The sequence below is a fragment of the Balaenoptera borealis genome (assembly GCF_965194805.1).
Source record: "Balaenoptera borealis genome assembly, chromosome: 3".
NCBI classification, from domain to species: domain Eukaryota; kingdom Metazoa; phylum Chordata; class Mammalia; order Artiodactyla; family Balaenopteridae; genus Balaenoptera; species Balaenoptera borealis.
Window position 1 is genome coordinate 133,259,935 of NC_138866.1, and position 25,034 is coordinate 133,284,968.

The 25,034-nt window shown below is 42.8% G+C and overlaps 1 protein-coding gene across 3 annotated transcripts; it reads left to right on the forward strand.

Moving 5' to 3' along the window:
• The first annotated feature begins 1,177 nt into the window (after positions 1-1,177).
• On the forward strand, positions 1,178-10,848 carry SELENOS (selenoprotein S). Of its 3 annotated transcripts, none has more exons than XM_082385170.1 (7): positions 1,178-1,446; positions 2,136-2,270; positions 4,553-4,659; positions 7,899-7,988; positions 8,092-8,136; positions 8,427-8,505; positions 10,242-10,848. In XM_082385170.1, exons 1-7 carry the CDS (start codon positions 1,371-1,373, stop codon positions 10,319-10,321), a joined length of 612 nt encoding a protein of 203 aa, XP_082241296.1. In that variant the 5' UTR covers positions 1,178-1,370; the 3' UTR covers positions 10,322-10,848. The 3 variants fall into 3 exon arrangements, with proteins under 3 accessions (XP_082241296.1, XP_082241297.1, XP_082241298.1); XM_082385172.1 differs by having other exon boundaries at positions 1,375-1,511; XM_082385171.1 differs by lacking the exon at positions 8,092-8,136 and having other exon boundaries at positions 1,207-1,446.
• The last annotated feature ends 14,186 nt before the right edge of the window (positions 10,849-25,034 follow it).

Sequence of the window (25,034 nt, forward strand, 5' to 3'; positions counted from 1 at the left end):
CATACAAGGTATATTTTAAGCTGATCCCAGATCCAGTATTGCAACTGTAATCCCAAGAAGTCGTTCAGTTTTAGCACATTGAGTTCCTGCAAGATGCCAGGGCAAGTGAGAAGCCACCTCAAAGCAAAGAGTTCATCATCTTCAGAAACTTGGGGGTGGGGGTGTGGGTGGTGGTGGAGGAATAAAATTCCTCCTTCTAAACTCATCAAATCAATGGGTCTTCAGTCTTAATTGATAAAATCCAGAGTCCTCAATCCCGATTTGAGAAGCCCATTTTCAAGATGAAGAAGAGCTTTCAGTCTTCTATTTGCCATGGCCCATGAACGCAAGACCTTCTATAAGAATCTCCTCTTTTATTGCTTTCTGACACACCGCTGAAGATGTCGTTGTGCGGTTCCAGGAGCTGATCCCTTTGAAGAACTTCTAGGCAAACCGGCGGTGGAAGCCCCAGTGGTACCTCAGCGTCGCGTTGGTGCTCGTGAAGGCGGTGGCGATGGCGGCGCGCTCTGAAGTCATCGCCTGCTCATTATTTTCTCTTCCTAATTCTCAGCCCTTCTTTTGAGACACAGCTGGGTATGTTCACTTTAAATCCTTCTCCAAAAATGCCTCAAGGTCAAATTTCAAATAGGGTGGTTAAGGTAGGGCTCAGAGAGGCGTTGACGGGTGAGGAGTGGAAGGGGGTAGAGGAGGGCATCGCAGGCAGGGAAAACAGCCAGGACATTATTATAAATAACTGTGACGTCTTGTGATACTACTCAGTAAGATTCAGTGCGTGTTGGAGCCATTGTTATGATAATTCTTTCCCAAGAGGTTTTGATTCCCGAGGAGAGAACCGCGGGGGTCGGCGGGGACTTTCTTAGCCTGAAAGGTAACACCGGCAGCGGCAGGAGAAGGCTCTTTACAGCTTGGTGGGGCAGACCTTGGCTGCAACCCCCAACTGCTGGGAATCGCCAATCGGCCGAGTTCTGTTGCCCAATGTGCCCGGAGCAAGGGCCTGGGCGCAAATCCTATTTCTCGGCGGCCCCAACCTCCTGCGACCTCGGTGTGCAATCAGTGCAAAGGTAAACATTCGATTCGGAGTCGGCTGGGAAGTCAGTCAGGTAGCCGCCAGACCACCCAGTGCGCAGCGGGCGGTGGGGCTCCCCTCAGGGCACAGCTCGCCCTGCCCTTCCCGGATCGCTCACTGCCCCCCCTTTCGGCCACGCCCTCGCGGCGATAGGCCGAGTATCTGGGCCGGGTCGCGACGCGATTGGCCGGGACGACGGGACGCCGGCCCCAGACGTGCCACGTGTACGTAAGGGCCGGCCGGAAGGCTAAGGCTGGAGCTGACGCAGCCGGGTTTGGCCGGGCCAGGCCAGGCGACGGCGACCATGGAGCGGGACGGGGATCAGCTGTCCACGCGGCCAGCCCTAGAGACCGAGGGGCTGCGCTTCCTTCACGTCACGGGTGAGTCGGCGCGGGCCGCAGGGTAGCGGGTTTGCGCCGCCACCTTCGGCGCGCCGCCATGTTCGGTGAGTCGTTCTCCTCTGCCCTCTGGGCCGGACCTGGCCGAGAGCCGGATGTTGGCGCTGCACGCAGGCCCGGGCGGTGTCCCGAAGCGCGCGTGGAGGCCCTCCCAGAGCGGTGCTTCCTCGGACGTTGCGGTCGGCCCTTTTTTGCGCGAGTCCTTTACTTTATGCGAAGCAAGCCTTCCGGGTTTGCGGTTACTGGGGTCACTCCGCCCTTGGCGTTTGCCTTCAAGCCTCAGCCCCTCGACTCCGTACCCCCACGCACGCCCCCAAAATCCGGCGCTGTATCAGCCCTCCATGGGCACCCCTTTCTATACGTAGTCTGGATCTGAAAGGCCTTTGCCCTCCTGAGTCGGATACACTTCCCTTCACCCCTCAAAACCCAGCTGGCGTGCCCCACGTCCTCCGGACTTGCCCCTCCTATTCCCCAGGTAGCTGAGAAGCCCCTTCTCAGTGATCCCTGAATTGTTGTATTTCTCGCTATTTTAACTGCCTACTTAGGTCTTCAGCTACACCGTGAAGGTTTTGAGGACAGGAGCTACGCTTATTTTGCTTTTGTTTAATTTTATAGAAAAGTCCAGTGTAGTATCATTTTTAGTTTCTTGAAAACTATTTTCTTCTTTTCAGTGGGCTCCCTGCTGGCTACCTATGGCTGGTACATCGTCTTCAGCTGCATTCTTCTCTACGTGGTCTTTCAGAAGCTCTCCACCCGGCTGAGGGCCTTGAGGCAGAGGCAGCTGGATCGAGCTGCCGCTGCTCTGGGTTAGTGCCTGATAACAAATGAAGGCATGGCTTTACGCCTACTTGTTTTAGTATTTAAAAGTTAGTCTGTTGTTAAGAGTAAGAAGTACGTTTCTGATCTGTGTGGGAAGAAAACTATTTTATGTTTAGGAAGTTGGTTTTGGTGATTTGCAATAGTGTTGTTTTGTTTTGTTTTAATTTCAGAGTTTTTGATGGGATGAAAAACCTGCTTGATGGTGTGTAGAGCACTCACTGCATATCGTGTTGCATGGTTTTTCATTTACAGGAGAGATTAAAATGAAGACTTCACAGCTGCTCCATACTTGTGGGTCTGCCTACTAAGTCTCATTTATCTCTAGAACCATCGTGAATGACAAACTCAGCCTTAGTTCTTCACATCCACCGCATTTTAATTTTCACAACTTACTCATCAGACCTGATATCAGATTACGCCTGGCTGTTTCAAAAACTCATTCCCTCTAAAACAGTAGCTTTTTAACTAGTTAGAAGCTCCAGTTTCTGAGGACATATCTAAAAGAAATGTTAAGTGTCTTGAGAATAGCAGTATAATTAAATAAATACAAATCATTAGTCATCTGAGCCACCACAGTTACTGAGGCTGGGGAGGAAAGCAAACATAACACAAAAGTAGTCATTAGCAGAAAGACTTAGAAAATTCCTTCACTCTCCTCTCCCATGAAACCCTGTGGTCCTGCCATTATCTCAGCATTTTTGGTTGTTGGCTGTATATATCCAATAAAAACTACAAAGTACAAAGTAAATCTTGCTTAAGTTCCAGGATTTTGTGAAGTGGATGACTGGTGTTAGGGAACAGTCACTTGGTACAGCCATCCCTGGCTCTGTGAGACCTGCCGACAACTGAAGAGTAGATTTATAAGATAATGGGATGGGCATCTCAGAAGAGGAGTTTGTTCTAATGAAGCACTGCAAAAAGTATATGTGCAGTGAAAGGTGTTACCTTGTGTTGTACAATTTTGTTAGAAAAATTAGGTTAAAAAAATCCACACATTAATTTTATTGTAAGAATGATCCAACAGTTCCAAATGTTACCACAATTCACATTTCTATAAAGTGGAACTATAATTTTTTTTTTAAAGTTTTTAAATTAATTAATTAATTAAGTAAGTAATTTATGGCTGTCTTGGGTCTTCGTTTCTGTGCGAGGGCTTTCTCCAGTTGTGGCAAGTGGGGGCCACTCTTCATCGCAGTGCGCGGGCCTCTCATTATTGCGGCCTCTCCCGTTGCGGAGCACAGGCTCCAGACGCGCAGGCTCAGTAATTGTGGCTCATGGGCCCAGTTGCTCCACGGCATGTGGGATCCTCCCAGACCAGGGCTCGAACCCGTGTCCCCTGCATTGGCAGGCAGATTCTCAACCACTGCGCCACCAGGGAAGCCCCTATAATTTTGTTTTTAAAGATAAAGGTCTAGTCATCTCTGTCATCACAGACACACCCCTGTGCTATTTTGGCCCCTGTTTTATGTGGATTCAGTTAGGTGACCTGTTTCCACTGCTAACTATCTGTAAGTAATGATGATCGCATATCCTTTGGATGATACTGATGTGAACATATAAGTTCTAGTTTGTTTCCTTGTTTACAAAATTAGTCAAAGCACTGCATAGTTCCCGTTAGTGCTCCTTAAACACAGTGGTCTGAGTAAAATAGAGAACTTGATTGTGTATTTATATAATTTGCTTTGTTTTCTAAGCCAGATAAAAACAGATACCTGGGGTGGTCATTTCTATTAATGCTAGCTGGAAGGATTTTTCTCTTTTTTTTTTTCCTGTAAAAACAAGGATAAAATACCTAAAGATCTTTACCTTTTTCTGGTATAGACCTGGGCTAATTAGGTGATGGCTAATGATCAGAAAACTTTATCTTTCGTTGGTTGTCTTCTAGAGTTCTGGTCAACCTAGAGACTGGGTGTTAGGAGGTATCCAGGTTGTGGAATGGAATCTCACTGGCTGTCAGACCACTTATATTTCAGTCTCGGAGCCCATGCCAGACTCTCTGAATTGGAATTGCTCAGGGAGCCCAGAAATCTGTTTTGAACAGAGATTTCTGATGCTTTGGATATTTAACAAGGCCTATGAACTGTGGCGATGGGATAGTCCGCTGCCCCCCCCCCAAGCAGTAAAATATATGCAGAAGAATAGACTTATTCATGTAAAAGTATATTCTTGCATTGCCTGACTTCTGTACACTTCTAATAATATAGACCTCAAGAGTTTCCATTTTATATTACACAAGGTGCTTTATCCCAAATTTTTTCTGACATTTTAGAACCTGATATTGTTGTTAAACGACAGGAGGCTTTAGCAGCTGCTCGTTTGAAAATGCAAGATGAATTAAATGCACAAGTTGAAAAGCATAAGGAGAAACTAAGACAGGTATGAACTGGTTTTAGTTTGAATACGTGGTATTTGAGGTTTAGTGGGTAAAAGTGTGTGTGCGCGTGTGCCTGCGCATTAGGGTGGATACAGAGAATAACTATTTCAGGCCGAATCATTTCCACTTAGCTAAGTATTGCTCAGCATGTTTTCCTTGTGCAATTTCTTACTGTTTAGGGGGGAAATACCTTTTTTTTAAAAAAATTATTTATTTATTTATTTATTTTTGGCTGTGTTGGGTCTTCGTTTCTGTGCGAGGGCTTTCTCCAGTTGCGGCGAGCGGGGGCCACTCTTCATCGCGGTGCACGGGCCTCTCACTATCGCGGCCTCTCTTGTAGCGGAGCACAAGGCTCCAGACGCGCAGGCTCAGCAATTGTGGCTCACGGGCCTAGTCGCCCCGCGGCATGTGGGATCCTCCCAGACCAGGGCTCGAACCCCTGTCCCCTGCATTGGCAGGCAGACTCTCAACCACTGCGCCACCAGGGAAGCCCCTCGCGGCCTCTTTTGACGCGCAGGCTCAGTAGTTGTGGCTCACGGGCCTAGTTGCTCCACGGCATGTGGGATCTTCCCAGACCAGGGCTCGAACCCATGTCCCCTGCATTGGCAGGCAGATTCTCAACCACTGCACCACCAGGGACGTCCTAGGGGGGAAATACTCTTAAAGAAAGGTGTCTTGTATTTATGTTTTTACTTTTAAGTGGTTCCCTCACAGCAGCATTTCACCCAACAAAACTGTTTGCTGTGTACAGGAGCTGTACCACCAGACACACAGAACACACATTCAGCCTCTTGCTCCATGGTTGGTTTCAAGCCGTGCATGTCATATGACCTGGCTTGGTGGGGCCGCTCTTCAGTGGATTGAAGGAGAGCCAGGGGAGGGTGGCGATGGGCTCAACCCAGGGTCAAGATGGAGAGCAGGAGATGGAGTTTTGAAAGATTTGTTTAAAGACACATGGTTTGGTTGTAGGGGTGGTAAAAGGTTTTGGGGGGCGGGGGGAGGAAGAACCAAAGGCTGCTATTGAAGTGATGTGAGCAGCCAGGTGGGTTGTGCTGCTCTTCACAGGAGTAAGGTCACCCACCAGGTTGGACCCATTCTCTGTAAGTGAAACAACTAAGTGTAGTCTCTGCTTTCTAGTTTCAGTGCAGATGTTTCTGGGACCCTCTTTTTCTCCTCAGAAGGAAGCCAGAGAAGTTGGTCTTCCTCCTGGTCTTGGCATGTGTCTCTGGTGTTTCCAGTATGGAGTGCCTTTCTGCCAGTGCTGGGTCTGCATGGTCATCCAATACATGGCTGGTCTCCACAGCTTGGCTGGAGCCCAGAGGGAAAGGACAGAATAAGACAACACCTACTACACACATTCGGCCCTCTTGGTCACCTTTCTCAGCAGCCTTCTTCAGTGTTCAGTGGGTTGCCCATCTTCCACTTAAATAGTCACTAACCTAAAATGTATTAGCACATTGCTATTATTTATGTAGTTTTCTAAATCACATGACGTTAAAACAAATTCATGATACAAAAATCTGTACTATGAAAATTAAGTCTCTGCCTTCCTTGCTCCCCTACCTACTGCTGCCCAAGCATTCCATGGTAAGCTTTTTAGATATTTTTCCAGAAACATTTTATCCATATATAAACACATACATGTATCATTTTTACATAGAAATGGCAGCATAGTATACATAGATGCCATTTTTAAGCAGTTTTATTTTAGTTTTTTCCTTTGCTGATTTCCAACCATTTGTTTTGTTTCTGGAGCCATAGAGTAAGTTGAATTCCTTCTACATGTCAAAATTAATGACTTGAGGGTCTGAGTTTTTTGCATAAGTAAAACAGCCTGATCATTTATCCAATTTGTTGATGTAGCTCTGAAAAAAAGCTTTTAAAAGATTTTTTAAAAAATTAATTAATTAATTACTTTATTTTTGGCTGCGTTGGGTCTTCGTTTCTGTGCGAGGGCTTTCTCTAGTCGCGGCAAGCGGGGGCCAGTCTTCATCGCGGTGCGTGGGCCTTTCACTGTCGTGGCCTCTCTTGTTGCGGAGCACAGGCTCCAGACGCGCAGGCTCAGTAGTTGTGGCTCACGGGCCTAGTTGCTCCACGGCATGTGGGATCTTCCCGGACCAGGGCTCGAACCCGTGTCCCCTGCATTGGCAGGCAGATTCTCAACCACTGCACCACCAGGGAAACCCTAAAAGATTATTTTTAAAAATTGTAATGTGCGCCTCCTAAAATTGGAGAGGATAGAAGCCTATGTTCAGTTTTAAAGTTGTGGTTCTGTGTATTTAACAAACTTAACAAACAGAATCTGCCTGACTCACAGTTCAGTCAGCTGTCTTGTTTGTGGTCTCAGGATTTGTCAGCAGTGTTCCATTCTGGTGTTTTCCATGTTAGCTATGAGCATAAAACAACCTTCAGATCAAGAGACTGTTTCCTCTTTGACCTCCTGTACTTGCAGACAGTGGAAGCATGAAGGGACAGACATGTGGATTTAGCAGTGATGAACCCTGAAATCCATCAAGAAATTTCTGAATATGTGCTTTCTAAGGCATCTTCTTGCATATCTTTGCGATATCACAGTTTAATTGGAACCAGAATGAACTAAAGTTTGGGTCTGGATTCTACTGGGAATGAGAGAGTTAGTGACTTTTGTGTAAGTTGCAGTACCCAGTTCTTCTTCAAGGAGGAGGAAGCAGAGTTCAAAGACCCAGGGCACTGTGTTTCCCTCCTGCTTACTGCATAATTACTGTATAAGCTTTCTCAGGTGCTCATTGTTGGACATAGTTTTCTGCTGAGATTAGTTTTCCCTTACGCTTCCGTAGTATTTGACTTTCAAAGAACTTTCAGATCTGCTCTCATTGGATCCTCATAGCCTTTGAAGTAGAGGGGTTAAGTGACTTTCCTCAGGTGACACAACCAGGTAGCAACAAAGCAGGCCTGCCAGCCACGTTCACCCTTTCCAGGTCAGCGTTATTCTACGTTACCAAAAATGTCCAGTTTAGAAGAAGAGTCGGTATTCTTTTCTCCGTGACAGTTTTTGCTTTCTTTAATAGTGTACAAAAACAAAAGGTTCTGTTGGTGAGTTAAACTCACACCACTAGATGACAACTGTTTTATTAACTGAAGAAAGTGCAGGTGAAGGTGTGTTTTGAAGGACGTTTAAATTAAAAATTATTAAAATTACATTTTCTTTGAGAAAGATGGTAGCTTATGAATTCATTCTGTACAACGTGTGATTCTTCCTCAGCTTGAAGAAGAAAAAAGGAGACAGAAGATTGAAATGTGGGATAGCATGCAAGAAGGAAAAAGTTACAAAGGAAATACAAGAAAGCCTCAGGTGATGTAGCCTTCGGCCTAGTGGATTTTTTTCAAGTAGAAGATTCCTGGAGTAGAACGTATTTTGTTTTTTTTTTTTAATAAATCTATCCGTTTATTTTTAGCTGCGTTGGGTCTTTGTTGCTGCGCGCGGGCTTTCTCTGGTTGCGGTGAGCTGGGGCTACTCTTCGTTGCGGTGTGTGGGCTTCTCATTGCAGTGGCTTCTCTTGTTGTGGAGCACGGGCTCTAGACGCATGGGTTTCAGTAGTTGTGGCACGTGGGCTCAGTAGTTGTAGCTCGTGGGCTTTGTTGCTCCACGGCATGTGGGATCTTCCTGGACCAGGGCTCAAACCCGTGTCCCCTTCATTGGCAGGTGGATTCTTAACTACTGCACCACCAAGGAAGTCCCTGGAGTAGAATGTTTTTAACTAGATTCTTAAGCCTGTGTATGTTCACACAGGAAGAAGACAGTCCTGGGCCTTCTACTTCATCAGTCATCCCAAAACGAAAATCTGACAGAAAGCCCTTGCGGCGAGGAGGTAAGTACCAAACATCAAAGCATTCTGAACAATTACAGGATACACTTACCTTTAAAAACAAGATTCTTTTTCCTTGTTTCATTGTCCATAAATTGAGACTAATTCCTAAGTTTAGGATTATGAAGATTAAATAAAAGAAACAGATGCAGAGCAACCCTCAGTGGCTGGAAGTCACCAACCTGCTGAGCCCTGCTGTTGCCCAGTGGGCCTTGGGCAGTGATGTGGGCTCAAGTCCTGTTTCCAGGAGGCCTATAACCTCCTTGGCCTCACAGAAGTCAGCATTTGATTGGCAGTTGAAAAAGGAGGTCACTCAAGGCCCTCAGGGAATAATTGGGATGGTTGCATTTGTATTTTAGTATTCTCACTTGATCCCACACAGTCCTGTAAGGGGAGTGGTAAGTGGGGCGAGGAATAGTTTGCACATATTGCAAATAAGTTTGTCAAGGGGCTAGGAGACAGGGGTTTTGGTCTTTCCAACCAGGGCCGCCTTGTTTCTTACAAATAACTTTCTCAAGGAGGCATGGACAGATGTTCATTCAGAGAGCTGCTGCATGCAACATCCTTGAGCCCTCTAACCATAGCAGTCTGTCCTTACCCCATCCTTAAGGACTTACACGTCCTTTTGGGAAGACAGGACTCCCACACAAATGAAAATAAGTAACCTTTGTGATCTGCCAGGAGTTCCCCGTTAATCCTGAGAGAGGGGAGGGCAAAGGCATTAAAATACTTTGTGTAGGAACCAGTTTTAGGCCAAAGACTATCCTCCGTCCGGGAGAGGGGTTTTCTGTGGGGAGGTGCTGCAGAGGCAGAGGTGTGGAAGCCTGGCTGGCCTATTGGAGGACTGTCAGGAGTCTGGAACCTGGGCTCTGTGCAGACTGGACACAAGCTGGGCTGCCCATCAAGGCTGGGCTCCGACGAAACCCAAAGCTGGCTTGCTGTAGGGAAATGGTGTGTCTGAAAAGGAAATGCTCTTTTAAATCTTTTTCTTGTTCCAAGCAAGGAATAGTCTTCCAAGACTATTTTTCAGAGCAAAGAGTGGTGGTATTTAGGGGAGAATTGTAGAAAATGGAATGCATCTGGGGCTAGGGGCTTTGTCTGGCCTGGCTTTACAAATAAGGAAACTGAGGCACAGGGAGTTAGTGACCAAAGATTCTATAGTAAGTAAGGAGCAAAGCCACCCCATTTAACGTCTTGCTGGCGCTAAAGCCTGATCAGTCAACCTGGTTGCTAAATGTCCATTAACTTTAGGAAGCTAATGAGTGGGCAGGGATGGGGTTGGGGACTGGGGCATGTGGATTATCCAGTTCTGACTGGTGGAAGTAACAAGTTCCATTCTTTTTGATTTTGTTTTTTTAAATTCATTTTCTGTAGGTTGAGCAGTTCTTATTTCAGTGTATACATTTTATTAAGCACTGCAGTTAGAAGCCTTTATATACTTAAATCCAGCCATCTTGAGAGGTTTTTTGGGCAAATTTTTTTGTGTGTTTTGGGTAGTTTTTCGTGTTTGGAGAGTTAAAACAGAGAAGCTGAATGGCTTGTTTTATTCCCACCAGAAAGTCAGTTCAAACTGCAATGACTATGTAAACTTTTTTTGTCATAATGGTAGCTGAAAGTTTTATGAAAATGTTGTGAGACTAGAATCCATATCTTTGCAGTGCTTTGCACATCAGGCTCACAATTTTATGTTTGATACAGAACATTTCCAGCACTGTTCTGCTTCCTTTCTCTTTTCACAGGTTACAACCCTTTGTCTGGTGAAGGAGGTGGAACCTGCTCCTGGAGACCTGAACGCAGAGGTCCATCGCCTGGTGGATGAGGCTAAGAATCTTGTTAGTGTTGCTTTTGACACTAGCAAGATGAATCCTTAACCCTCGACTCAATTGCCTTATGCACGCTTTTCACAGTGACTACCCAGGGGGAGGGGGCTTTCTTTCTGTTCTTAACTGCACCTGTGTCTTCAAGGGTTGAAGGCAGCATGGAGTGTGGATGTGGCCACTAGGCAGTAGTTGCAGTTGGTCACACTGCACTGAAGCCAGTGACTGTGTTCACTGATTTCATGGGTCATTGCTAGTTGATAGCTAAAGGCCTCCAAGTGATTGGCGATCTTGATAAAAGAGACCTGGCAATGATCCTTAAAGTTAACAGGTCCTTGCTGGTAGGACAGTCTCTGTGACAGGTTGCATTGAATGATGTCTTCCTTGTAAATGGTGAGCCCACCAGCGAGGATTACTGATGTAGAGAGTTGATGGGGTTGTTTCTGTATATTTATTTTTATGTACAGAGCTTTGTTAAAAAAAAAAAAAAACAAAACTGTAAATATTAAAAAAAAATGATTGCAAGGAACATTTTCAGCATCTTTATCAAATTTAAGGAGATTTCATTATGAACTTGAATTTGTCTATCTAATATTACACAGCTTTTTGTTATTCATAACCTCCCACTAATATTACTTATTTTCCCTTCTCATTCCTCACCTGCAATGAGCATGGCAAGTGGCAGACAGCTGTAGTGATTTTCAGAGTTGGCAGGCTCCTTGGGTTTATCCACAAAATCAGGCACTTGGAGTTGAGTTTCTGAATTAAGAGGATAAAGAAACATCTTGCCTAGAGGTACCTCAGGGGCCAATGAGGTTTCTTGGAGCCCTGTGGGTCATCCCTCTTGCACTCATTTCTTATGTCCCTGTCTAGAACCTCTGTCAAGTATGCTATAAAGGGCCTGATAGTAAATATTTTAGACTTTGCAGTTGCATAGTCTTTATTTTTTTACATTTTTAAAGGATTGTTAAAAACATTTAAAAATTCTTAGCTCCTGGGTTGGATTTGTCCTGCCTGCTATAGTTTGCTGATCCCTGCTTTACGTCAAGATTGTAAGAAGGAACAAAATTAACCTGCAGAATAGTGATGATTAGCTGGGAAAGTATTCCAGAAAGGTCTCATATAAATTAATCAACATATGTTGAGTATGTGAAATACTCTGTAGTTGTCTCTTGATATATATAAAGGAAAAATATAGTCTGGTCTTAGGGGGCTTAAAATCTCTTGGGGAAGGCTGGAGGGAGTGAAAACAGGACTTTGAAGACAGTGTGATTGCAAACAAATGGGCTGGAGTAGTCAAAATCAAGTGTTTGGGTCTGGAGACATTTGAGTGAAATTTTGAGTGGAGGAATGTGGGAGTTCCTGGCAGAAGAGAGGGTCATTGAAAACCAGGGTGGGTCTCCTGAGGGTTAGGAAAGCCCTTGAATCTTTATCTGAATTACCAGTTTTTACCCAGATTGGCTTTCCACCAGCATGGAAGACTCACAACATGGGAAGTTTTAGACTTGGGTTAAAATATTTTACCCAGGTTTGTTATTTACATATAGAGAGATTCCCTGTAGGATTTAAAGGAACTTTTAAAGAATTCTTCCTTTAATATATTTTCTGTAGCTGAAAACTTATGTTAAGCAGCTCTCAACTATTCATTTTAGAAGTGGAAGGGCATGTTTCAGTACACTATTAGCTGTGACTTTTCCCTCAAACCTCATTTTGTTCCCATAAATTTAGGAATTATCAAGTCAGGGACACATAGGAAGAAACAATGAGCTCTGTGTACCCACCTTGAATCTGGCACCATGAGGTGGTGGTGGAGGGGGTGGTGCAATGTGGAGAATTGATTGGGAGATAATAAAGGGGAGAAGGAAACTAATTTGTGTAATAGTTAGCATTTGAAGAGCACTGGCTGTGTGCCAGGCACATACATTTATAGTTAATCCTCACTACAATCCTGTGAGGTAGGTACTTCTAATTAACCTTGGTTTTCAGAAACTGAAGCTTAGAGGGTCAACTGGTCCAAGGCCCTGATCACTATAGTCTACTTTGTCCTTGTGTTCCTAATAGCCAAGGGCCATAGATAACCAAGATGGGAGCTTGATTTAGCTAATGAAACAGTTACCATGTGGAATAGTGAATACTTGGGTGAAAATTGTGTGCTACAAGTCTAGGGCAGTAAGCATTCCAGAAGGGTGGACCAGAAGAGGTAGGAGATATCTCTTTCCAGAAGAGATAGGTCCTCTGCTGATATTGAAAGAATGAGGAAGTGGGGCTAGAACCTGAGGCCCATGGGGAAGAAGGGATGGGTCAGAGCTGTGTCAAACCGGCAGAACACTGCCTCATGCTTCAATGGAGGGGCTGCAGCTGGATTCACAGCATAAACCCAGTATAGACTGCCAGCAGCTTGAAACTGATGCAGTAGACACTTGAGAGCTATTAAGGTTTAAATGATGAATGCGTGACCCAGTCCATCCTGGTCATGGAGCAACATTAGTAAATGTGGGGCAAAATATGCACAGACCTTCAGCTGAAACTTTCTGGTTGCTAGAGTTGTGTCCTTGGCCAAATGCACCTGCCTCTGCAGGAGGAGAAAGGAACTATTCCCTCCTTCTCAAGGACCACTCATCCCTCGCTTCCTCCTCTCCACCATGCCATCAAGTCTTTCTCATAAGAACAAAGCCACATCACATACCCAAAGCCCTGGTTCCCTCTGGTGCTCTAGAGTGAGCTTTGAGTTGTCTCCACTCATCAGGAACAGATTAATGCTGCTTAATGCTGAAGATGCTCTTCCTGGATAATTCTCTTTCACGCCCCAGTGGAGTTTTCGGTTTCGTCTTATTTGACCTGCCAGCACTTGACCCTCCTTGCAGCGCTCCCTTCTCTTGCCTTCCATAACACCACACTCTGGGTCTTTACTCCCAAGACAGCCCACACCTCTCTCCTGTGCCTGCCCTGCCCAGCGCTTCTAGTCTTCTTGAACAAGTTCCTGTATTCTCTCTCCAATTTCTCTTCCTCCATTTGCTGTTATATCTGTTCCACAAAAGCTCTTCTTAAGTTGATGTGTCTGATGGCTCATTCTCGGCACTCATCATTTGCAGTAATTGAGCACTCCTTGAAAAACACTATTCTCTTGACTTCTGGGACTCTGCACTTGTCTGGTTTTCTCCTGCCTTTCTGATCAGTCTCTTGCTGCTTTTCCTGATCTTCCTGACCTGTAAATGCTGAAGTTAAAGAAAGTTACAAAAGGAGTTAGAAAAGGCAAAAAGGTATAAGCATCACTGTAATGCCACTCGATGTGAGTGGCATTGGAGAAACCACAAATGTATGATGTCGTGATGAGGCAAATTGGTATATGCACCTTGAAGTAAAATGTCAGCATATTGTACCCCAATTCAAATACTGTATCTCAAAAGAACTTAGAAAATGATGCTGTGCTCTGGGAAACTGAAGACTCAGAGTCAGTCTGGTGATGAAGAAGATGCTGTAAACAGCACAGACACGTGCCCTGCCCTCGTGGGCCATGTGATGTGTTTGGGGAAGATGAGTATCACACAGTTAACAAAAATAAATGACTGGAGATAGCAAAGGGTGGCAGAGTAGAAAGGCGTGAGCTCATCCCTTCTTTACACTGAAATCACAACTAACTGCTGAGCAACCATCAACAAAAAAAAAATGCTGGAACTTACCAAAAAAAGATACCCTATACCCAAAGACAAAGAAGAAGCCACAACGAGATGGTAGGAGGGGCACAATCGCAATAAAATCAAATCCCATACCCACCAGGTGGACAACCCACAAGTTGGAAAATAATTATAATACAGAAGTTCTCCCACAGGAGTGAAAGTCCTGAACCCCACTAACCTGGGGGTCTGGCAATGGGAGGAGGAACCCCCAGAGAATCTGACTTTTGAAGGTCAGTGGGGTGTGATCTCAGGAATTCCATAGGACTGGGGGAAACAAACTCCACTCTTGGAGGGCACACACAAGGTTTAGTGCACACCAGGACCTAGGGGAAAAAGCAGTGACTGCATAAGAGACTGGGCTAGACCTACCTGATAGTATTGGAGGGTCTCCAGCAGAGGTAGGGGACGGCTGTGGCGACAAAGACATTGGCAGTGGCAGCTCTGGTGAGTACTCATTGGTGTGAACCCTCCAGGAGGCTGCCATTTCCCCCCCAAGACCTAGCCCCACCTAACAGTCTCCAGGCTCCTCAAGCCAAACAACCAACAGGGCTGGAGCACAGCCCCACCCATCAGGAGACAGGCTGCTTGAAGTCTTTCTGAGCATAGCCCTGCCCACCAAAGGGACAAGACCCAGCTCCACCCACCATAGGGCAGGAACCAGGCCCTCCCACCAGGAAGCCTGCACAAGCCCTCTTAGCCTGCCTCATCCACCAGAGGGCAGACAGCAGAATCAAGTAGAAATGCAACCCTGCAAGCCTGTAGATCAGAAACCACAATCACAGAAAGTTAGACAAGATGAGACGGCAGAGGAATATGTCCCAGGTGAAGGAACAAGATAAAACCCCAGAAGAACAACTCAGTGAAGTGGAGATAGGCAATCTACTGGAAAAAGAATTCAGAGTAATGATAGTGAAGATGATCCAAGATCTCAGAAAAAGAATTGGAGGCACAGATTGAGAAGATACAAGAAATGTTCAACAAAGACCTAGAAGAAATAAAGAACAAACAGAGGTGAACAATACAATAACAAGTAAAAACTACACTAGAAGGAATGAATAGCAGAGTAACTGAGGCAGAAGAATGGATACGTGACCTGGAAGACAGAATGATGGAAATCACTGCCATGGAACAGAATAAAGAAAAAAGAATGAAAAGAAATAAAGACAGTCTAAGAGACCTCTGGGACAACGTTAAACACACCAACTATTGCATGTTAGGGGTCCCAGAAGGAGAAGAGAGAGAAAGGACCTGAGGAAATATTTGAAGAGATAATAGCTGAAAACTTCCCTAACACTGGAAAGGAAATGGTTACCCAAGTCCAGGAAGCACAGAGAGTTCCAGGCAAGATAAACCCAACGAGGAACATGCTGAGACACATGGTAATCAAGTTGACAAAAATTAAAGACAAAAAAATATGAAAAGCAACAAATAACATACAAGGGAACTCCCATAAGGTTTTCAGCTGATTTCTCAGCAGAAACTCTGCAGGCCAGAAGGGAGTGGCATGATATATTTAAAGAGATGAAAGGGAAGAACCTACAGCCAAGAAAACTCTCCCCAGCAAGGCTCTCAGTCAGATTCCATGGAAAAATCAAAAGCTTTACAGACAAGCAAAAGCTAAGAGAATTCAGCACCACCAGACCAGCTTTGCAACAAATGCTAAAGGAATTTCTCTAAGCAGAAAAGAAAAGGCCACTACTAGAAACAAAAGTACAAATGGAAAAGTTCACAAGTAAAGACAAACATAAAGTAAGTGTAGGAAATCATCTGCACATAAATATCAAAACCAGCAATTGTGAGAAGAGGAGAGCACAAATGCAGGATATTGGAAATGTGTTTGAAATTAAAAGACCAGCAACTTAAAACAATCTTGTTTATATATAGACTGCTATATCAAACCCTCATGGTAACTGCAAACCAAAAAACTACAATAGATACACACACACAAACGAATCCAAACACAACACCAAAGTTAGTCATCAAATCACAAGAGAATAGAACAAAAGAGGAAAGGAAGATAAAAGACCTACAAAACCAAATCCAAAACAGTTAAGAAAATGAAAATAGGAACATACATATTGATAACTACCTTAAATGTAAATGGATTAAAGGCTCCAACCAAAAGACACAGACTGGCTGAATGGATACAAAAATAAGACCCATATATATGCTATCTACAAGAGACCCACTTCAGATTGAGGGACACATACAGACAAAGTGAGGGGATGGAAAAAGGTATTCCATGCAAATGGAAACCAAGAGAAAGCTGGAGTGGCAATACTCATATCAGATAAAATAGACTTTATTTTTTTTTATAAATGTTTAAATTTATTTATTTTTTTATTTTTGGCTGTGTTGGGTCTTTGTTGCTGTGCGCTGGCTTTCCCTAGTTTGGAGAGCGGGGGCTACTTTTTGTTGTGGTGCGTGGGCCTCTCATTATGATGCCTTCTCTCGTTGTGGAGCACAGACTCCAGGCACGCGGGCTTCAGTAGTTGTGGCTCCTGGGCTCCAGAGCACAGGCTCAGTAGTTGTGACGCATGGGCTTAGTTGCTCCACGGCATGTGGGATCCTCCCAGACCAGCGCTTGACCCGTGCCCCCTGGATCCTGAACCACTGCGCCACCAGGGAAGTCCCAACAAAATCGACTTTAAAATAGACTGTTAAAAGAGATAAGGAAGGACACTACATAATGATAAAGGGATCAAACCAAGAAGAAGATATATCAATTGTAAATATATATGCATCCAACATAAGAGGACCCCCAATATATAAGGCAAATACTAACAGCCATAAAAGGAGAAATCAACAGTAACAAAATAATAGTGGGGACTTTCAACACCCCACTTTCATCACTGGACAGATCATCCAGACAGAAGGTTGATAAGGAAACACAGGCCTTAAATGACACATTAGACCAGATAGACTTAATTGATATTTATAGAGCATTCCATCCAAAAGCAGCAGAATACACATTCTTCTCAAGTGCACACGGAACATTCTCCAGGATTGACTGCATGCTGGGCACAAAATGAGCCTCAGTAAATTTAAGAAAATTGAAATCATATTAAGCATCTTTTCCAACCACAATGCTATGAGGTTAGAAATCAGTTACAAGAAAAAAACTGTAAAAAACACAAACACATGGAGGCTAAACAATATCCTACTAAACAACCAATGGATCACTGAAGAAATCAAAGAGGAAATCAAAAAATACCTAGAGACATGAAAATGAAAGCACACGATCCAAAACCTATGGGACGTGGCAAAAGCAGTTCTAAGAGGGAATTTTATAGCAATAAAATCTTACCTCAGGAAACAAAAATCACAAATAACCTTATACCTCAAGCAACTAGAGAAAGAAGAACAAACAAAACCCTAAGTTAGTAGAAGGAAAGAGAGCATAAAGATCAGAGTAGAAATAAATGAAATAGAAATGAAGAAAACAATAGAAAATATCAATGAAACTAAAAGCTGGTTCTTTGTTTTTTGGGGTTTTTGTTTGTTTGTTTGTTTTATTTAACACATCTTTATTGGAGTATAATTGCTTCACAATGCTGTGTTAGTTTCTGTTGTACAACAAAGTGAATACATATATCCCCGTATCCCTCCCTCTTGAATCACCCTCCCACCCTCCTTATCCCACCCCTCTAGGTTGTCACAAAGTACCGAGCTGATCTCCCTGTGCTATGCTGCTGCTTCCCACTAGCTATCTATTTTACATTTGGTAGTGTATATATGTGGATGCTACTCTCACTTCACCCCAGGTTCCCCCTCCCCACCCCGTGTCCTCAAGTCCATTCTCAACGTCTACATCTTTATTCCTGCCCTGCCACTAAGTTCATCAGTACCTTTTTTTTTTTTTTTTTTTAGATTCCATATACATGCATTAGCCTATGGTATTTGTTTTTCTCTTTCTGACTTACTTCACTCTGTATGACAGACTCTAGGTACATCCACCTCACTACAAATAACTCAGTTTCATTTCTTTTTATGGCTGAGTAATATTCCATTGTATATATGTGCCACATCTTTTTTATCCATTCATCTGTCAATGGACATTTAGGTTGTTTCTATGTCCTGGCTATTGTAAATAGTGCTGCAATGAACATTGTAGCACATATCTCTTTTTGAATTATGGTTTTCTTAGGGTATATGCCCAGTAGTGGGATGGCTAAGTCATATAGTAGTTCTATTTTTAGTTTTTTAAGGAACCTCCATACTGTTCTCCATAGTGGTTGTATCAATTTACATTCCCACCAACAAGCAGGAGGGTTCCCTTTTCCCCACACCCTTTCCAGCAATTATTGTTCCTAGATTTTTTGATAATGGCCATTCTGACCCATGTGAGGTAATACCTCATTGTAGTTTTGATTTGCATTTCTCTAATAATTAGTAATGTTGAGCATCTTTTCATGTGTTTGTTGGCCATCTGTATGTCTTCTTTGGTGAAATGTCTATTTAGGTCTTCCACCCATTTTTTAATTGGGTTTTTTGTTTTTTTGATATTGAGCTCCATGAACTGTTTGTATATTTTGGAGATTAATCCTTTGTCTGTTGTTTCATGTACAAATATTTTCTCCCATTCTGAATGTTGTCTTTTTATCTTGCTTATGGTTTCCTTTGTTATGCAAAAGCTTTTCAGTTTAATTAGGTCCCATTTGTTTATTTTTGTTTTTATTTTCATTACTCTAGGAGGTGGGTCAAAAAAGATCTTGCTGTGGTTTATGTCAAAGAGTGTTTTTCCTATGTTTTTCTCTAAGAGTTTTATAGTGTCTGGTCTTACATTTAGGTCTTTAATCCATTTTGAGTTTACTTTTGTGTATGGTGTTAGGTAGTGTTCTAGTAGTTTTCTGGTGGCATCTTTAGGATTTTCTATGTATAGTATCATGTCATCTGAAAACAGTGACAGTTTTACTTCTTCTTTTCCAATTTGTATTCCTTTTGTTTCTTTTTCTTCTCTGATTGCTGTGGCTAGGACTTCCAAAACTATGTTGAATAAGAGTGGCAAGAGTGGACGTCCTTGTCTTGTTCCTGATCTTAGTGGAAATGCTTTCAGTTTTTCACCATTGAGAATGATGTTTGCTGTGGATTTGTCATACATGGCCTTTATTATGTTGAGGTAGGTTCCCTCTATGCCCATTTTCTGGAGAGTTTTTATCATAAATTGTGTTGAATTTTATCAAAAACTTTTTCTGCATCTATTGAGATGATCATATGGTTTTTATTCCTTAATTTGTTAATATGGTGTGTCACATTGATTGATTTGCGTATATTGAAGAATCCTTGCATCCCTGGGATAAATCCCACTTGGTCATGGCGTATGATCCTTTTAATATGTTGTTGGATTCCGTTTGCTAGTATTTTGTTGAGGATTTTTGCATCTATGTTCATCAGTGATATTGGTCTATACTTTTCTTTTTTTGTGATATCTTTTTCTTGTTTTGCTATCAGGGTGATGGTGGCTTTGTACAATGAACTTGGGAGTGTTCCTCCCTCTGCGATTTTTTGGAAGAGTTTGAGAAGGATAGGTGTTAGCTCTTCTCTAAATGTTTGATAGAATTCGCCTGTGAAGCCATGTGGTCCTGGACTTCTGTTTGTTGGAGGCTTTTTAATTACACTTTCAGTTTCATTACTTGTGATAGGTCTGTTTATATTTTCTAATTCTTCCTGGTTCAGTCTTGGAAAATTGTACCTTTCCAACAATTTGTCCATTTCATTGTGGTTGTCCATTTTATTGGCATATAGTTGTTTGTAGTAGTCTCTTATAATCCTTTGTATTTCTGTGGTGTCAGTTGTGATTTCTCCTCTTTCATTTCTAATTTTATTGATTTGCGTCCTCTCCCTTTTTTTCTTGATGAGTCTGGCTAAGGGTTTATCAATTTTTTTTTATCTTCTCAAAGGACCAGCTTTTAGGTTTATTGATCTTTGCTATTGTTTTCCTCATTTCTATTTCATTTATTTCTGCTCTGATCTTTATGATTTCTTTCCTTCTACTGACTTTGGGTTTTCTTTGTTCTTTCTCTAGTTGCCTTAGGTGTAGCATTAGATTGTTTATTTGAGATTTTTCTTGTTTCTTGAGGTGAGATTGAATTGCTATAAACTTCCCTCTTAGAACTGCTTTTCCTGCATCCCATAGGTTTTGGGATATCGTGTTTTCATTGTCATTTGTTTCTATGTATTTTTAAATTTCTTCTTTGATTTCTTCAGTGACCTCTTGGTTATTTAGTAGCACAATGTTTAGCCTCCATGTATTTGTGTTTTTTACAGTTTTTTCCCTGTAATTGATTTCCAATCTCATAGCGTTGTGGTCAGAAAAGATGCTTGATAGGATTTCAATTTTCTTAAATTTTCCAAGGCTTGATTTGTGACCCAAGATGTGATCTATCCTGGAGAATGTTTCGGTGTGCACTTGAGAAGAAAGTGTATTCTGCTGCTTTAGGGTGGAATGTTCTATAAATAACAATTAAATCTATCTGGTCTATTGTGTCATTTAAAGTTTGTTTTTCCTTATTTATTTCCTGTTTGGATGGTCTGTCCATTGGTGTAAGTGGGGTGTTAAAGCCCCCTACTATTGTGTTACTGTTGATTTCCCCTTTCATGGTTGTTAGCATTTGCCTTATGTATTGAGGTGCTCCTATGTTGGGTGCATAAATATTTATGATTGTTATATCTTCTTGGATTGATCCCTTGATCGTTTTATAGTGTCCTTATCTCTTGTAACAGTCTTTATTTTAAAGTCTATTTTGTCTGATACAAATATTGCTACTCCAGCTTTCTTTTGATTTCCATTTTCATGGAATATCTTCTTCCATCTCTTCACTTTCAGTCTGTATGTGTCCCTAGGTCTGAAGAGGGTCTCTTGTAGACAGCATATATATGGATCTTGTTTTTGTATCCATTCAGCCAGTCTGTGTCTTTTGGTTGGGGCATTTAATACATTCACATTCAAGGTTATTATCGATATGCATGTTCCTGTTACCTTTTTCTTAGTTGTTTTGGGTTTGTTATTGTGGGTCTTTTCCTTCTCTTGTGTTTTCTGCCTAGAAAAGTTTCTTTAGCATTTGTTGTAAAGCTGGTTTGGTGGTGCTGAATTCTCTTTGCTTTCGCTTGTCTGAAAAGCTTTTGATTTCTCTGTCGAATCTGAATGAGATCCTTGCTGGGTAGAGTAATCTTGGTTGTAGGTTTTTCTCTTTCATCACTTTAAGTATATCCTGCCACTCCCTTCTGGCCTGAAGAGTTTCTGCTGAACAATCAGCTGATAACTTTATGGGGATTCCTTTGTATGTTATTTTTTATTTTTCCCTTGCTGCTTTTAGTATTTTTTCTTTGAATTTAGTTTTTGTTAGTTTGATTAGTACGTGTCTTGGTGTTTTTCTCCTAGGGTTTATCCCTCAGGACTCTGCACTTCCTGGACTTGCGTGACTATTTCCTTTCCCACTTTAGGGAAGTTTTTGACTATAATTTCTTCAAATATTTTCTCAGACCCTTACTTTTTCTCTTCTTCTTCTGGGACACCTATAATTTGAATGTTGGTGCGTTGTTGTCACAGAGGTCTCTGAGGTTGTCTTCAGTTCTTTTTTTTAAAAAATTTTTGCACTTTATTTATTTATTTATGGCTGTGTTGGGTCTTCATTTCTGCGTGAGGGCTTTCTCTAGCTGCGGCCAGTGGGGGCCACTCTTCATCGTGGTGCACGGGCCTCTCATTGTCGCAGCCTCTCTCATTGCAGAGCACAGGCTCCAAACGCGCAGGCTCAGTACTTGTGGCTCACGGGCCTAGTTGCTCCACGGCATGTGGGATCCTCCCAGACCAGGGCTCGAACCCGTGTCCCCTGCATTGGCAGGCAGATTCTCAACCACTGCGCCACCAGGGAAGTCCCTGTCTTCAGTTCTTTTCATTCATTTTTCTTTATTCTGCTCCTCGGTAGTTATTTCCACCTTTCTGTCTTCCAGCTCACTTATTCGTTCTTCTGCCTCAGTTATTCTCTTATTGATTCCTTGTAGTGTGTTTGTCATTTCAGTTATTGTTTTGTTGTTCATCTCGGTTTGTTATTTAGTTCTTCTATATCTTTGTTAAACATTTCTTGTATTTTCTCAATCCGTGCCTCCATTCTGTTTCCGAGATTCTGAATCATCTTTACTATCATTACTCTGAATTCTCTTTCAGGTAGGTTGCCTATTTCCTCTTCATTTATTTGGTGTTATAGGTTTTTACCTTGCTCCTTCATCTGTGACATATTTTTTTGCCGTCTCATTTTTTTTTTTTTTGATGGGTGGGATTGTGTTCCTCCTGTCTTACTGGTTGTTTGGCATGAGGCTTCCAACACTGGAGTTTGTAGGCTGTTGGGTAGAGCTGGGTCTTGGTGCTGAGATGAGGACCTCCAGGAGACCTCACTCTGATGAATATTACCTGGGGTCTGAGGTTCTCTGTTAGTTCAGTGGTTCAGACTCAGGGGTCCCACTGCAGGAGCTTTGGCCCAACCCCTGGCTCGTGAACCAAGATCCTGCAAGCCATGTGGGGTGGCAGTTCACTTGGGGGTCCTCCCATCTCCTTGGGCATCGAGGTCCCCACCAAAGCTGGTTCTTTGAAAAGATAAACAAAATTGATAAACCTTTAGCCAGACTCATCATGTAAAAAAGGGAGAGGGCTAAAGTCAATAAAATTAAAAATGAAAAAGGAGAAGTTACACCTACATCACAGAAATACAAAGGATCATAAGAGATCACTACAGACAACTATATGCCAAAAAAATGGACAACCTGGAAGAAATGGACAAATTCTTAGAAAGGTGCAATCTCCCAAGACTGAATCAGGAAGAAATAGAAAATATGAACAGAATAATCCCAAGTACTGAAATTGAAACTGTGATTAAAAACTCCCACCAAACAAAAGTCCAGGACCAGATGGCTTCACAGGTGAATTCTATCAAACATTAGAGAAGAGGTAACACCTATCCTCAAACTATTCCAAAGAATTGCAGAGGAAGGAATACTCCCAAACTCATTCTATGAGGCCACCAATACCCTGATATCAAAACCCGACCGGAACTTCCCTGATGGTCCAGTGGGTTAAGACTCCATGCTCCCAATGCAGGGGGCCCTGGTTCAATTCCTGGTCAGGGAACTAGATCCTGCATGCCTGCCACAACTAAGAGTTCACATGCCGCAACTAGGAGTCTGCATGCCAGACACAGGGAACTCTGCTCAATATTCTGTAATAATCTAAATGGGAAAAGAAGTTGAAAAAGAATAGATATGTGTACAGGCATAACTGAATCACTTTGATGTACACCTGAAACTAACAGAACATTATTAATCAATTATGCTCCAATATAAAATAAAAGTAAAAAAAAAAAGACTGTACTGTGATGAGGGCTACAAATGGAAAATACATATCACAATGAGAAATGATCTGACTTGGGGGGGCCTAACTTACCTATACTCTGTAGCCACGGATTCCACTTTTGTGAAATGTAAGAGTTGCAAACATTAGGAAGTAATTTAGAGATGAAATAACTTCACCGCAAACCAGGAGAGTCTTTCTAGTTTTCAGTGTTAGTACTTGTTCCTGACCTGCTTCTCAGTAGAAAGTCCTCCTTGGGGATCTAATGGTAATGTGAAAACACAGACCTTAACAAATGTCTTAGGGAAATTTATTGGCCCCTCACTGCCTTTTTAGCATCACAGGAGGAAGTAATACAATACCATGAGACCAGCTTCAGGAGTAAATTTCTGCAAATGTTGATATAGGGTAAGCCCCCTTCATTTTAAAATATTTATTCCAAACCTCCTTTCAGTTTATTCCAGACCTCTCCTCACCATAATCAAAACAATTTGTAAACCCCATGATAAAAATAGGACTTGTAATTAAAAAAATGCAAGAGAAGCGAGCTTGCCAGTGCAACCTCTGATTTGGAAGATGTAGTCCTTAGCTTCTTCAGTGTCCCAAACCACTCTGGACTTGGTGAGTTGAAACAACCACATATCCCTACGATTCTGCTGGGCTTGGCGCAGTTGATCTTGGCTGCACTCACTATGCATCTGTGGGTCAGCTTGTGGGTCAGCTAGAGACTAGCTGGACCCAAATGGCCTCACTCATGTCTGGCAGTTGGCTAGCTATCTGCTGGAGCAACAGGTGTTTCTTGATCTCTAGCAGGCTACTCGGGCTTGTCCACATTGTGGTTCAATTCCAAGAGCAGTGCCAAAGCATTTCAAGTTTCCGTTTGCTTCACATGTTGCTACCATCTCCTTGACCAAAGCAATTTTAAGGCTAGTTCTGTTGCAAAGGATGGGGGAAGACTCCACCTCTTGATGGGAGGAGCCATCAAGCCACTGTGCAAGGGTAGAGATGCAGCAAGGGGAAGAAACTAGCCCTTTGCAATAGTGGTGTAAATCCTCATGGGTCTTGTAACATCCACATTTTAGTCTCTGAAATTTCTCCAGTCTGGAGCAAAGCTGCCCCAACCCAGTCCTTGAGGACCATTCCCAAGATTTACAATCAAGAGAATTGTTTAGCACACATGAAGAATCCTGCTCTGACAAGTACACACCCCAATCCCAAAAGGAGCCTAGATGATGGCCTGCATGAGTCAGGGCTCCAGCAGGGAACATGGCACATTCAGACTGGGTGACTGAGGAGTGGTCAATAAAGGAGCTATTTGCAAATGTGTGGATGGGGTTTAGAGAAACTTACCCAAAAACTGGCTTCAACTCTTGGTAGGTGTCGAACCAAAAGATACAACCAAGCCAAAGATCAGGAGAAGGAAGGATTTATTACTTGCAGCAAGTAAGGAGAACACTGGGGATCATCCCCGAAGTGGTGTCTCCTAGAATAGCAAAACTGGGGAAGTTTTAAGCTAAGCATACCTGCATATTCATGAAGAGGTTTGGGCAGTTGACAGAGTCCAAGCTTTAGCTGTTTGAAGTCAGAAAACATCAACATCATCATCCCTTAGGCTCCAGTTGATCTGGTGGTTGAGTACTTCAGGCTAATCTTTACCATTGAAACAGAACTGGGAGTGTTTACACCTGATATATTATC